Source organism: Melospiza georgiana, chromosome 3 (genome assembly GCF_028018845.1).
Source record: "Melospiza georgiana isolate bMelGeo1 chromosome 3, bMelGeo1.pri, whole genome shotgun sequence".
NCBI lineage: Eukaryota > Metazoa > Chordata > Aves > Passeriformes > Passerellidae > Melospiza > Melospiza georgiana.
In genome coordinates this window covers 108,394,319-108,408,121 of record NC_080432.1, presented here as the reverse complement: position 1 = coordinate 108,408,121, position 13,803 = coordinate 108,394,319, and the positions used below count along the sequence as shown (strand labels likewise).

At 37.6% G+C, this 13,803-nt stretch overlaps 1 protein-coding gene across 20 annotated transcripts in view; it reads left to right on the top strand.

Annotated features, from left to right (window-relative positions):
- The window catches only part of RIMS1 (regulating synaptic membrane exocytosis 1), a 305,622-nt gene that overhangs the window by 139,228 nt on the left and 152,591 nt on the right, over positions 1-13,803 (top strand). For 18 of the 20 annotated variants that reach the window (XM_058020435.1, XM_058020427.1, XM_058020433.1 and 15 more), the window contains exons 4-5: positions 7,155-7,495; positions 9,668-10,539. In XM_058020435.1, the coding sequence (XP_057876418.1) occupies positions 7,155-7,495; positions 9,668-10,539 (1,213 nt within the window). Of the gene's footprint in view, positions 1-3,705; positions 3,760-7,154; positions 7,496-9,667; positions 10,540-13,803 lie in introns of all 20 variants that reach the window. The other 2 variants (XM_058020440.1, XM_058020424.1) reach the window with 2 other exon arrangements.

The following is a 13,803-nucleotide window of genomic DNA, read 5'->3' as shown; positions in this document are numbered from 1 at the left end:
GTGTATCTGTAACTATGGGAATGTGAAGTGATTAAGAGGAGTACAGCTTCTATGGCTCATCAAGGCAGCCAAATGTCCAAATAGATATACAAAACTTTTTAGGGTTTTTTTGAAGAAGGTTAGAAGAATACACAAAAAATGTCTTTCTGATAATAGTTTCTAGGGTAGCTTCATGGTCTGTGAAAAATGGAGATTGATGTTACAGGCAATGTGACTAGAAATTCATGGCTACTATGTTGTCAGAAGAAACCGAAGGAAGTTCAGGCAAGAGAAATAAAGTTGAAAAAGAATCTAAGCTATGAGGAAAGAGACCTAGATTTAGAAGATCACAGCTAGTAACTATGACAATGCAGTTTTTGGGGTATTTTTTTAGTACTAACTTCTTTGTGTAGCAGATTTAGAAAAGAACTTGCAGGGGAAGAATATCTAAATTACTGTATGTAAATGTGCTGGTGTGAATTTTTAGACACAACTACCGCCTTCACCACTAGTGATTTTGCTTTCTTCCTTGAGCTCCAAAGATGTTCTCAGAGAATTACATTATTGTACTTCTGGATAGTGTCTGGAACATGGCAGTGTGCTGTTTTAGAATGATATTTCATGTTGTTACTTTATAGTTGCCTAAGTGTCTGAGTTCCAACACTCAGTTTGCTGCAGGATTATTCTAGATAATATTTCATTTTTGGGAAAATTATTGGCAGCTTTCTGAAAGATTGGCAGCAGTAGCTTAGAGCTTTTGGCAGAAGGGCACATGAAGAAAGGTGTTTTTCCTTTTTGTTTTTTAATCTTAAAATTAAAATGACTAGTAACATTGTTGCTAACAGCAGTCACAACAAAACTAGCATGAAGTGCCCTTTTGATGTTAGCTACTTGAACCACTGCTCCGCTGCATCTTTTCCCCCTCCTATAGGCAGTTTTTAGCTGTGGATTTAGGAACTGAGGCCAGGAACATGATTAGGATCAGTACATGAACTGTGTGCTCAGTTGCCTAAAAGTAGGCATCTGATGCCATTTCTTTTGCCCTAGGTACATAGATGTGTCTGGCACATGGGACCTAAGTCCTGTGGCAGCAAGCTGGGATATGCTGACTTACTGCTACAGGCACTAGGCTCTCGTTAGACACAGGATTGTATTTTATTTCACTGTTTCTACATGAAAGTGAGTGGACTCTCTTTGGCTGGAGACCTAAATACCTGAAATGCCTACAGCAATCTCAGTGTAGACAGAAACAATTTAGGCGTCTTACTCAAATCCTTATTTGTACACATAGAATGTCATTTGAAAATGTAACATCTAAATTAACAGAAAGGCAAGCAGAAAAGAGTAGGAGGTGCAGTCTCTTGTGCAAGGGGAAAATTCTGGTAAGGCAGACTTCTAAACATCTCTCCTGGAAGTTCTTAGTCAAGTTTGTGAATGGCACCATAGGCTTTAAGGCAACAGGTAGTTCTGTGAGCAGCCTCATTTCCTATGAACGTCTTGTGGTTGAATTGCCATGTCGGTTCTGTGACGCCAAAAGAGATTGCACTAATGAAATATTTATAGGAATTTTATAGAGCTGTACCTTTTGTGTAACTTTTAAGAATATAATGACCTGAAAACTTCCATGCCTGTGCAATTTTTTATTGCATTTGTCCAGTGGGGTAGCTCATTATTGTAGGATGCAGGCAGAAAATAGGAAGAAGCCAAATCAGCTGTCTGCAAAATCTTCCTTTTCTTGCCCAACTGGAATACAAATATCTAGCTGAAAACCTAAGTTCTGAAGAAAATCTGCTTCCATAGGAATAGAAGAACAGAATACTAAATTAAAATGGCTTATTGTCATTGTCCTGAAATGGCTGAGCTCTGTATGTCTGGTGACCATCAGCATGGGCAAAGTGATCCTCTCCCTGATTGGAGAGGTGGGCAGCAGAGAATTGCATAGTCCTGTCAAACCCTTCAGTCCAGAGGAGAGGCTTTAGGAAAATCAGAACCTAGACTCCTCAGTTGCTTCTTTACTAATACCTTAAACATAATCTGGGACTGTTCCTAAGTTTTAGAGTGTCAGTGTGAGTAAACTGACACAAGGCTATTGGCACCCTCTTGATCTTCTGCCTTTGGCATTTTCTTATCAACTTTTCCTGGGAGGTGAGGAGTTGGAGTGTTCTGTGGTACCTCCAGGTAGCACCTGGTTTGGAGTCACCTTGCTTTGAAGTAGAGCAGAGATCCTAGCACAAATACTGATTATTTTGTGTCATTTGCTTCAGTGCTCAAAAATGTTTCTGTGCAAGTCTAGTGTGCCAGTATTGGTGTAATTTCAAGATGTAATTTGATGGAAAATGCTGAGACAGTGCTGTAGGCAAAACATATCCTTATCCCCATTTGCTTTTGTTTCTGGTCACATGATTTTACTACTCATCATTCCCTCTATGAAAAAAACTAGATGTGACAGAGCATGAAACCAGTTTAAGAAAATACAGATAAGTTTCTGCAATGTTTTTAAATACAAGGGGCTCCTGGGAGAACCTGACTGTCAAGGAACAGTATACAAGTGGGTGTGTGGCACAGGGAACCTTCCTGTGAGAAAGAAAGGGAGAGAACAAACCCAGTTAGGGAGAGAGGACAGAGTTGGGGAGAAGACCTTCCCTTTTGCTGGGCAGAAGCTATTGGATGCCCCCAGCTGTCTATACATTTTGAAAAATATATTTAATGTAAACTTGGACTCATGAGCGCACATTCTTTAGAAAGGCAGAGTTGTTTATTTATTAAGATTTTTGACTAATGTAAGTATTCAGGCAGATTTTCAACTTTATTTATTTATATTTTAATGGAGTGAAGTGGTCACAACATTTTAGCTAGGATTTTATTACAGAAATCATTTTGATATTGCAGAAGAGATAAATGCAATCCTGTATAATAATTTCATGGTTTGCTGCATGTTTTTATGTTATCTCAGAAACATTAAGTGATGCATACTCTAACTTAATTTTGTGAATGAAAATTTTGTAGGAGTTAACTGTGTCGTTCCTTCTCTTTGGCTTTCAAGAGATGACTTGTAGGGTGGTGGCAGAGCTCTGCTGAGGTTAATGGTGCCTCAGGCAGTGAAGAGGATCTGCCTAATTAAATCTGTCTGAAATAACCAGTGTCTTCCAAAAGTGCGTAGGAGGAATGTACATTAAATCAACAACCTGAAAAAATGTTGTGTACACCCTTCAGAAGGGAAATAATTAAGGTAGTGTGAAAGTTCAGTAAGGAGTAGCTTGTGGCCTGCTCTGTTAGCACACTTGTTACCTAATTTGCTGCATAGGGATGAAGCAGGATGCATGGGAGTCATCCTAACCTTGGGATTTCAATTTCTAAACTCAGGAAGCAAAAAAGGAGTGTGCTCCTTATGTACCCTCCTCAGAATCTGGGCTTGGGTGAAGGATTTGGGGAACTTGCTCTGACCTCAGTCTGAGTTTTGCCTGGCATGTGTCACATAAATTCAGTATAACTTCTGTGCCCCCCACAATGTGACTTTAGCCTCCCAGTACATGTTTGGAAGTTTCCAAGTTTGACTTTGAAAAAAAGCCTTTTTTCTGCATTCTAAAATGCAGGTTTGAAATATTTAATAATGTAGAATTGTTCTTATTTTTGTAACTGAAAATGCTTTTTCTGTGTGTATAGTGATATATATATATATATTACTTACTATGGGCTCTTTCAAGTTGGAATTTCATGTTGTGTTAGTACAGGAATTCTGTTCCTCCTCATTGTGGATCACATTCAGCAGTACCTGTAAGAGTAAGTTTGAGGAATATTTTTTCTGTGAATGAAATACTCTGTATTCCACATGAAGGCAAGCATGGGATCCTTCTAGCATGTTTTCACGCAGCCTGTCAAGTTGCCACATGAATCTGTGTGGGAACTGCTGACCCACATGTGCCGAGTCCTGTGTGTGCCACTGGTCTTTTTTGTTATGTAGCAGTAAAGCCCAGAACCCTTTGCTATGCTGTGAAAATGCACCTTTTTCCAGAGCCATGCATATGAACCCTCAGAATGAAGAGCCCCCTTTTACTGGTTCTCTTTAATAGCTTCACGTGTGAAATTGCATTGACATGTGCGAGGACGCAATAAACCAGAAACAAACCCAGAAACAAAAACCAGACTCTGGATGTCTTGAATGGCTCACTGTAGCACTTCATCAGAGCTCACTGTCCAGAGGAGAGTAAACAGAAACTATTTTTGAAGTGACAGGCCAGAGTAAAATTGTCTTACGCTCTTCATTTTACTGATGCATCGCGTGGAGGTCCAGAAGCCACATTAGAGAACTGTAATCCTTCATCAGAGCATTTGTTTGGTTGCCTAACATCTGTGGATTGTTAAGATAAGTTATTACACAGACCTGCTTTAGTTTAGATTAGTTTGGACCACATCCCAGTATATTCAATCAGGATATAATTCCTGCATGCTGCTGAATTGCTTGCTCCACATACTTCTCTAAAAATGTTTTTCAATATACAGTTTTGTCACTGAAACTCCTCTGTCACCTCCATTTTTGATTTTTTTTTCTCCTCTTAAAGAAGAGCTTTTGTTATTTTTCCTTTTGGACCGAATAGATCTCAAGGCAACTGTAACATTTTTTTATTCCTGAAGAGATTCCTAAACAGGGGTGGTAGTATAGCTTCTATGTGAGTATAATACAGATTTCCTATGTGTGTAATCTGTGTTGATTGGTATGTATTGTGTCCAAGAGGCAGAGTTTAAAAATAGCTGTAAGAAAATGGGTTTGTATTTACTTGTCTACTATTTCTTCTTTCAGTATTCTGTACTTTTCTGAGTCTCTTTGTGAATTAGCAGTTCTTATTTGATTGTATCTCATAATATTTTTTGCATAAAATGAATTACAGTATCAAGGGTGATTGTGCAAATTAACAGTATTTTCTTGAATTTTATTACATAATTTATAAATATTTAAAATTATTTAATACATTAAGTTGTAAAGGAAGTATGTTAGTGGGCTTGCATATATACCCACATATTAAATTTAATTAAGATAATTCACTTAAGTATTCCTTATCCTTTAAACAAACTCTATTTGATGAATTTTTTTATTAACACTTTTATCAACCTTTCTTGGAAACTGATAAAATGCAAGTAATGACATTTTTTGTTACTGATTTTCATTTATAGCGTTGACATGGATTTTGTACACAGACACATTTGTATGCACACTTTTGCTGTCTAATGAACTAACAGCTGTAGCAGATCATATAAAAGCATTTCAAAATGTGGCTTTTTTTCCTTTTAGCCTTTCTGGTTTTTTTTGAATGCCTATAATAATAATAATAATCTGATAGACTAAAAGTCTATTCTGTTTAGAACACATAGTCTAATAAACTGAATTTCTGGTTTTTGAGGTGTACTAGATGGAATAAATTAGATATTTTGGAATCGAGGTTCTTTTTTTTTTTTTGAGGTCTAGAATTTATCTTTGTCAAAGTTGCTGTTTCTATTATCCTACTTAGTGTTATTTGTTTTCATCATGATATATGTTTATGCCCCTGTTGCAATAACTGTAGCTTTCGATTAAGGTTGGGTCTTTTTTAATTAAAGGATTAATAGATGCTTTATTATCCTTTTTAAACAGAAGAAATAGAACAGTCATCTTTTGATAAAGGTGCAATCCTGACAGGGGGTAAAGAGTTGGATGTCTTCTCTGTGTGGTTTGGTCAAACAGTGCAGGAATGCACTTGGAAGTTCTGATGTAGTTTTCAGACCTACAAAGATAGTCTATCTAAATAAATGCTAATTATTTTAAATATGTGAAATGCCTAAAATTTTCATCGTACCTCGTAAGCCATGCAGTACCTCCACAGGCCAGAGAGTAAAAGAGCTCAGTAACAGAACTTTGTCCTGTTTAAGTTTTGTCCATTAAGTGTTTTTTTCCTCTTCTTTTTTATTTTAAGCACTGTACAATTTTGTGACTCTTGCATCATTCCTATGTTTTCACAAAATAATCCAAGCATATTTTTTCTTCCAATTTTTGTCATTTTTCTTAGCCTCATTGCAATTTTACCCATTCCTATATACCTTCTGTATTAAATTATTTTCTTTACCATTTTCCTTAGTAATAATCAGCTTTGTTTCCTCTCATCTCTGTTTTTATTTCTGACAAAAATCTCTCTCTTCTATATCGTTCATACATTTCGCCTATTTTTTCTTCCATCTGAAAGCTGTTTTTTTCTTTGTCCAAATTTTATCTTAAATTTTCACATACTTTAGTCTTGATTAACCATTTCTTTTTCTCTGGTGAGTTGCTCTTGTACATAAGACTGTCTCTACAGCATACAGGCTGGAAACATGAAGTCTTGCTTTAATGTGTGTGCTCCTGTATATCTGTGTGTAAGGAATTAAACCCTCCAGTTTTTAAAAAAAAATCCTAGGCACCACAGTCTAGGCACCCAACTTAATTGTGATTTACAGGGACACAAGTTTGTTATTATTTGCAGCTATCACTCAAAGAGATAATGATGATGGTTTGCAAGTAGTACAGAATATGGTACTTCTGCATTATTTTCATTGATGTATTAGGTTTCTGTTAGTAGATTTCTTAAGGTTTTACTTTACACCTCTAAGTAGTTGCAGTAGGTGTAGCTAAAATCATTCACAGTACATAATGAATTTATTTGCAGGATAATGTGGAATTATTCAATGTGAGAAAATTAATTCACAAGAAAATACCGTGTCAATTTTCTGTGACCACAGAAGTTGGGAGTTAGCTGGGCAGGACACTGCCCCCTGAGGTACAAGTCTTGTTTGCAGTCTGGTGGGCTTGTCTGTCCCGACAGAGATCCACTCCAGTGGAAAAAACCCAACCCACTCCCCGCTGCATCAACCCCCCAGCAAGCACTGCTCATGTGGTCGGTGTGTGTCCAGAGGAGAGCTAGGGCTGGGCTGAGGGAGGATTGCCACAGGTAGGACTGATGTATATTGACAAGACATTTTGGAGAAGCTCGCATAGCATGTGCCTGTAGGATGCTTGGCTCTAGCCAGTGGAGAAGCATGTTCTGGGTCCTATCATGAGCACCAGCCTCCCTAGCTCAGAGAGCCAGAGGCCGGCCCTGCTCGGCGGCAGTGAGCATGCATTCCGGGCTCTGGGAGGCAGCTGCACTGACTCTTTTGTTGTCTTCAACTAGGTTATGTGGGTATGCAATTTATGTCGAAAGCAACAAGAAATCCTAACGAAATCCGGAGCGTGGTTTTTTGGGAGCGGGCCGCAGCCGTCGCCCAGCCAGGACGGGACGCTGAGTGACACGGCCACGGGCGCGAGCTCGGACGCACCGAGAGAAAAGAAAGCGAGGCTCCAGGAGCGATCGAGGTCACAGACTCCCCTGAGCACAGCAGCTGCCTCGTCGCAGGAAATCTCCTCTTCCAGTGTGCAGCCCGACCGTAGGAAAGGAGCAGAAGTGTCGCAGCCGGCTATGGGCCCGGACCAAAAGCAAGCTTCAAGGTCTAGGAGTGAACCTCCAAAAGAGAGGTAATGCTTTCTGTCTGGATAGAGCCTACAATGCTAAATGCTAGTTCAGTTGGGCCTTCTGTATGTTTACTATTGTGCAAAAAAAAAGAGTAAATTGATTTACTGACCATACATTGTTGCTACCAAATACATTGTCTATTTTGGTCTAGGGGACATAAAATGAGGAAAAAAAAAATATTTTATGGATATTTCCATATACTTCAATGCCTTTTGATGTATACTTTGAATACAGAATTGTAGGTTACTTTTAAAGTTTAAATTTGACTGGTATTTTAAAATTATTAAGCAAAGAGCTTGAATTTTTAAAGCAACATTCTCCTAAAAAATCCACACCTAAGCAATCAGAAAACACCCTGTGGAATTCTTTCAGATAACCTTATGTTTTATATGAGATATCATTGATATTATTTCCAATTTTATTGTTAGAAATAATACAGATACACTCATTTACATGTGTGAAGTTAACATTTATGTACAACAGCAACAGTACCATCTTGAACACAGAGCAAGTTTTTTGCAAGAATAAAGCAACCAGAAGCAAACTATTTTAAATGAGTTAAAGAGGTAATTCCTGAGCTGCATTCCGGGTGATGAGAAGTAGCAAATCAGGAGAGGCTAATGCAATGAAGCAGTTGCTGATCCTTTGGCTGCTGCCTGGCAGATGGCAGAGCAGTTGAGGACGGAGCCTGTGACAGCAAAACAGGAGTTGGCCATAGAAGATTCTCCAGATTCTGGCCAGAATGGCTGATGATTTTTTTTCCCCCTAGCTATTGGAGCTGAAAATGGATGATGAGCAGTGGCCAGTAAATTACTGTGTGGGTGAGATTTGTCTGGGTGTAACTGTATCAAATTCAGGTTGGTGTTACATATATGCATTGTGTAAGTGATGCCCTTCCATATTCTGTTGACTGTTGTCCCTCTACCCAGGGAAGGCCCCCAGAGCAGCTGTAGCTTTTAGGGCAGGAAAACACTTTAGATTTCTGCTTTGCTGCCCAAAACTGAGATGTTCATATCAGTTATACAGAATTAGTGTTCTTTACTTGTCACTGAGAGTTTCAAATGAATTCCAAGCATTCTGATTAAAGACTATCTGTAGTAAGCTCCGGTCCTGTTAATTGCCAAAAATTCTGGAGAAACAGGAGATGAGGGGGGAAAAAAAAAGGGAATAATGTGAATGATGTTCAACTTTGTTCTTTGTGAGGGTCTTTGATATGCAATCCAAAGATGTGTCAGTTGTGGAAGGGAAGATTCAGTGCCTCAAAACAAAGTCCTAGTGACTTTGTCCCGGTGTGCACTCTTCTCAAATACACTGCGTGGCTGTGTTCCTCCTTCTTCAAAATCAATGGATTCATATATGAACTGCTGAATGAAAGGGCAGTTGCAATGATGAGAGAAATAAAAATGTCCTCCATAAGGGAATTTTATGATTATTTGGCTTGCTTTTTGGCTTGCAGAATATGAAAGAGAAAAAAATTAATGCAACTTCATTATTTATTGTTTTGTACTTATGTCTGCATAGAGAAATAACTTCTCATCCCTTTTTGGATGGAGAAAGTAATACCATTAATTTATCTCAAGGAATCAATCTGCTTTCCTTTACATGCTTATGAAACGGGCACTTCTTTTTAGAATTTCAAAGATAAATCAAACGAGTTTAAATATTATTTCTCGATATATTATCTTTTGCATTTTTTAAACTATATTATTTCTTTCTGTAATATTATTGTGGTAGATACTCCATTTGGTGGTATTTACATCTATGTTGTCAGGGCACTTGAAGTGAATTGTGTAGTTAGTCTGTAACTCCCATGACTGCTTCCAGAAAAATGGAGAACATACTCCAGTGCTCTGTCATAATGTTGCAGTGACTACAAAGACAACTCTGTGTCTTCTTACTTACATGGGTAAATTATCCATGTTAATATTCATTTTTGATTTTACTCATTAATTGAACCATTCATAATTTATGTTTTTGTGGACTCTGGAAGTTGTTTGCTATTGGAAAATAAAATTAAGATGGAAGGATTAATAGATTTAATTCAAGGTAATGGATTCAATATTTTCTGTTTTGCCATAGCTTATCCTGATTTTGAAATTTTTTTCCATAACTGTATGCAAGTATTTCTATTTTCCATTCAATTCTTCATATTAGTGTACTCCTTTTCATTGTAGGAAGAAGGCAGTATTGGTTTCTGACCAGAATGGCAAAGGTGTAAAGAGTGAGCGTAAGCGTGTGCCAAAATCCTCACTTCAGAAAGAAGGACCAACAGACGACAGGGAGCGTAAAGAGCGGCATGAAGGTAGAAGGCTGGAGAAAGGCAAGTCACAGGATTACCCAGACTTGCCAGAGAAACTTGAGGAAGGCAAAGTGCCTGACGATGAAAAACAAAGGAAGGAAGATGAATATCATACCCGTTACAAGAGTGACCCCAATCTGGCGAGATACCCTGTAAAACCACACCCCGAGGAGCAGCAGATGCGCATGCACGCCAAAGTTTCTAAAGCACGACACGAGAGAAGACACAGTGATGTAGCTTTGCCACACACAGAAATGGAGGAAGCGGAGGTACCTGAGAATAAATTAGGAAAACGCTCACAATTACAGGGAACTCAGGACAGAAAATCTCTTGTGGAAACTCAGAGGTCGTACTCTATAGACAGAACAGGTGATGTAAGAATTTCTGTTTCTAAACAATTAACTAATCATAGCCCACCAACTCCCAGGCATAGTCCAGTTCCTATAGAACACGTAGAATACAAGAACCACGATTCCTTTATAAAACAGAGCCGCCTTGATCCTAGCTCTGCTATTCTCATGCGAAAAGCAAAGCGGGAGAAAATGGAGACCATGCTAAGGAATGATTCCCTTAGCTCTGACCAGTCGGAATCAGTGCGGCCATCCCCTCCAAAGCCTCATAGAGCAAAAAGAGGCGGAAAGAAAAGGCAGATGTCAGTTAGTAGCTCAGAGGAAGAAGGGGCATCAACACCAGAATATACTAGCTGTGAAGATGTGGAGATAGAAAGTGAAAGTGTCAGTGAAAAAGGTAAGGACTTTTCTGTATATTATGCACATGGCCATGATTTGGGGAAAAAAAAAATCTGTATTTTTCTCTCTCTTTTCCTCTTTTTAATCATACACTTTTTCCCCTTGACTTTCTTTTTTTTGCCAACTGAGAAGTGTCTTATACCTGATTACATGTGCTTTACAATGTTTCCTTTTGCATTCTTAGATGAGGTGATTACAGGTAGCATCAGCTGATGAGTTTCCTTTTCATTCTCTTCCCTCTTTCACCTGGAAGTGACAGAATTCAAGGGTTCTAGTCTACTCTCTTGATGATGTCTGTACTCCTTTGGTCATTACTTCATTCTTTTGTCTGTACGTAGAACAGACAAAATGGATGGATTGAAATTAAAAGTGAGTTCTGTAACAATCAGAGCAGACCATTATAAGATATGCAAATTTTTACTACATTTAATAAAATATCAAAAATCTGCCAGAGTTCATTGTTACTAAGGACAAGTAGATATGGGGCAAAGGGAGTGTTATGTAGAAAAAAAAAAGAGAATTGACAAAGTTGTTGTCTAGATGAATTTTCTCTTGAGCTAAGAAGTATGTTTAAAGTCTGTTATTTCAGTTTGTCTTCATCTGTTGACGGTAACACTCAGCAGCAAGGAATAACTTGTAGTACACTATGTGCTTTTAAACAAAGCCTTTCTTCTGGCTGAAGAAGTTAATGAAATTTAGGAATCCTGAACAGATAAAATAAGCATTGTCAGAAAAGACTGTGGCAGAATTTAGCAACAACTTTACAATCCTGCTTTGTCTTTGGCTGACAGTACAGTGAGCTGGAAGCTTTTTGTGTCTTTGGTTTCTAGCTCCTTAGTTTAACTATCTGTGTTTGTACCTTGAAAGTTTCTTGCTGGTATTCATACTGAAAATTCCAAAGGCTTCTCTGCGCTGCCTTTTAGTTCCTGGCACTGTTTCCTGACATGTCTGTGATTCATATATGCTAATCTGTCTGTCTGTCTTTATCTGATGTTGTGGTCTCCTAGCATCACCAAAAGCTCAAGGAATACATAGCAAAGATAGCAGATTTCTCCCCTATCCCATCTGGATTACTGCTTGTTTTAACTTTCTAAGCATGAGCTTTTCCATTCAAAATATGGAAACTTGCTTTTCTGCTCATTTTTAAGAGGGAATGGTGATCATACTCTGAAAGTTTATTCCAGATTCCACTCAAACATAAAAAAAAATCTCACTTATTTGACTGAATTTTGTCAAATACTGGAATGTATCACACAGAGATTTTTACAGTCTCCATCCTTGGACATGCTCAAAACCCAAATGGAGAAGGCCCTGAGCAATCTGCTCTGCTGACACAACTTTTGAGCAAGGGTATTTGAATTAGGGACTCACAGAGGTCCCTTCCTGTCTCAACTATTCTGTCTTTCTAAGACAACACATCTCTTTCACTTATTTTGTGGCCATGTTTTAAGCTGACATTTGGATTTGTGTAATTTTCCCTGACTCCATCTGTTGGAAGTAGAAGTCAGTAATACAGCATTTCTTTTCCATCTTTCATTATGTTTATCAGTTTGAGGTTGCTTATGAAGTGGACGGAATTTCCCATAATCAGTGTAGGTTGTTCTTATAAACTGAAAGATTGTTCTGTAAGTGAAGTCCAGGCTGAAAGTTACTGTACTGTACTGTACTGATATAATTACATTGATATAGTTGGTGCTACAATAGTCTTTCATAAGTAAAATCTTTCAGTAGCTGCTTTCAGGCTCATGACACTGATCTCAGCTTTTGACCAATTTCCCCATGTACTGTTAAAACATAAAGGCTTAGATTTTTTTTTTCCCTTAGTGGTATGAATTCCAGAGAGTTTCAAATGTTGCTAAAGGTTTATGTTCTCAGTGACTGAATCAAGCTCTTGGTTACCTCCTAGACACATGTTCAGGGTCCCCCTTTACAGAGTGGAGACCTTGGTTAGTATCATATCTGAGTGCTACCTCAGTGTATTTGGATAAAAGTTATTGATAGGAGTATGTTAGGGACCTGTCTGACCACTGACCTCCACATATGTGATTTACATTGTTGAGCATTCCTTGGGACTTTTTATCTAATTGCCAACAGAAATATGTGTGTGTGTGTGTGTGTGTGTGTGTAGAGGGGTATTCAATGCATTAATTACAGAGGTATATTTATTAATTTAATAGTTATGATATTTAGACATTATTTTTTTTGCCTGATTTTTATATGACTTTTCCTTAACAAGGATTGTAAATGGAAAGCCATTGAAGATGGGAGTATATAGCCCATAAAAAAAGAAATAGGAAATATGAATAGAAATGAGAAAGCAGAAACATTTTTTGATTGTAAAGTATCCAATTATTTTTACAGTTACCTTTTCACCAGTACTTGAAATACTCTGGAGTATTTAATAAAAATAGATGGAAAGGCAGGAGATTTTATTACCTAAGAAAATATTTTAGAAATTCCCCAGTACTCTAAAAAAATGCTGCAGTAAAAGGATTTAGTTTTAAAGATGTATATATATGTAAATAATTTTAAAATGCTGCTATTATAAACCTGATCATAATTCCATTCTTTGCAATTTAACAGCATTGTTACAAACCAAATTTCACCAGAATTTCTTCAGTTCTTTGCTTGTAACTTGGGAGAAATACTGCACAGGTTCAGTTATAGTGCTTTACTTTATAAGCCCAGGAGGGCCTGGAATCCATCCTCTCTTATCTAAATGTCAGCTCAGTCAGAAACCTGGTGCCAAAGTAACACAGATGAAGCTAGAAGCTTTGAATGGCCCTATAAAAAATCCCCAAGATCTTAAAAGTAATGTTTGCATTTGGTGAATGCCAATATGAAATGATCTGCACCTAAGTAATAAAGACGTACTGTTTTCAGTTCTATGTTGAACAAATAAAATAGAAGTTTCTGTGCAAAACAGCTTACAGGGATGTTTAAAGGCAAATGATGCCCCAGAGAAAGACACAATACAGGTAGGATGGATAAGACTGTATTGAAAATCAATAGCCAAAAATGTCATGTAAAGCAGATACTGTGCAAGTGTTATTTATTAACATTTGCATTTCCTAGAAACAGATTAGTATTGCATTACCTTATCTTCTGAGCCCAAAAAAAACCTTCAGAAAAGCAACCTAATCTAGCTAGTGCATCCCTTGCTATTTACTTTTATAATTTAATATGTATTTCTTCAAAATTATTCAAAAAATTATGCACAAGCACTAGGAGATTTCTTTCCAAAGAGTAAACATATTTTGAA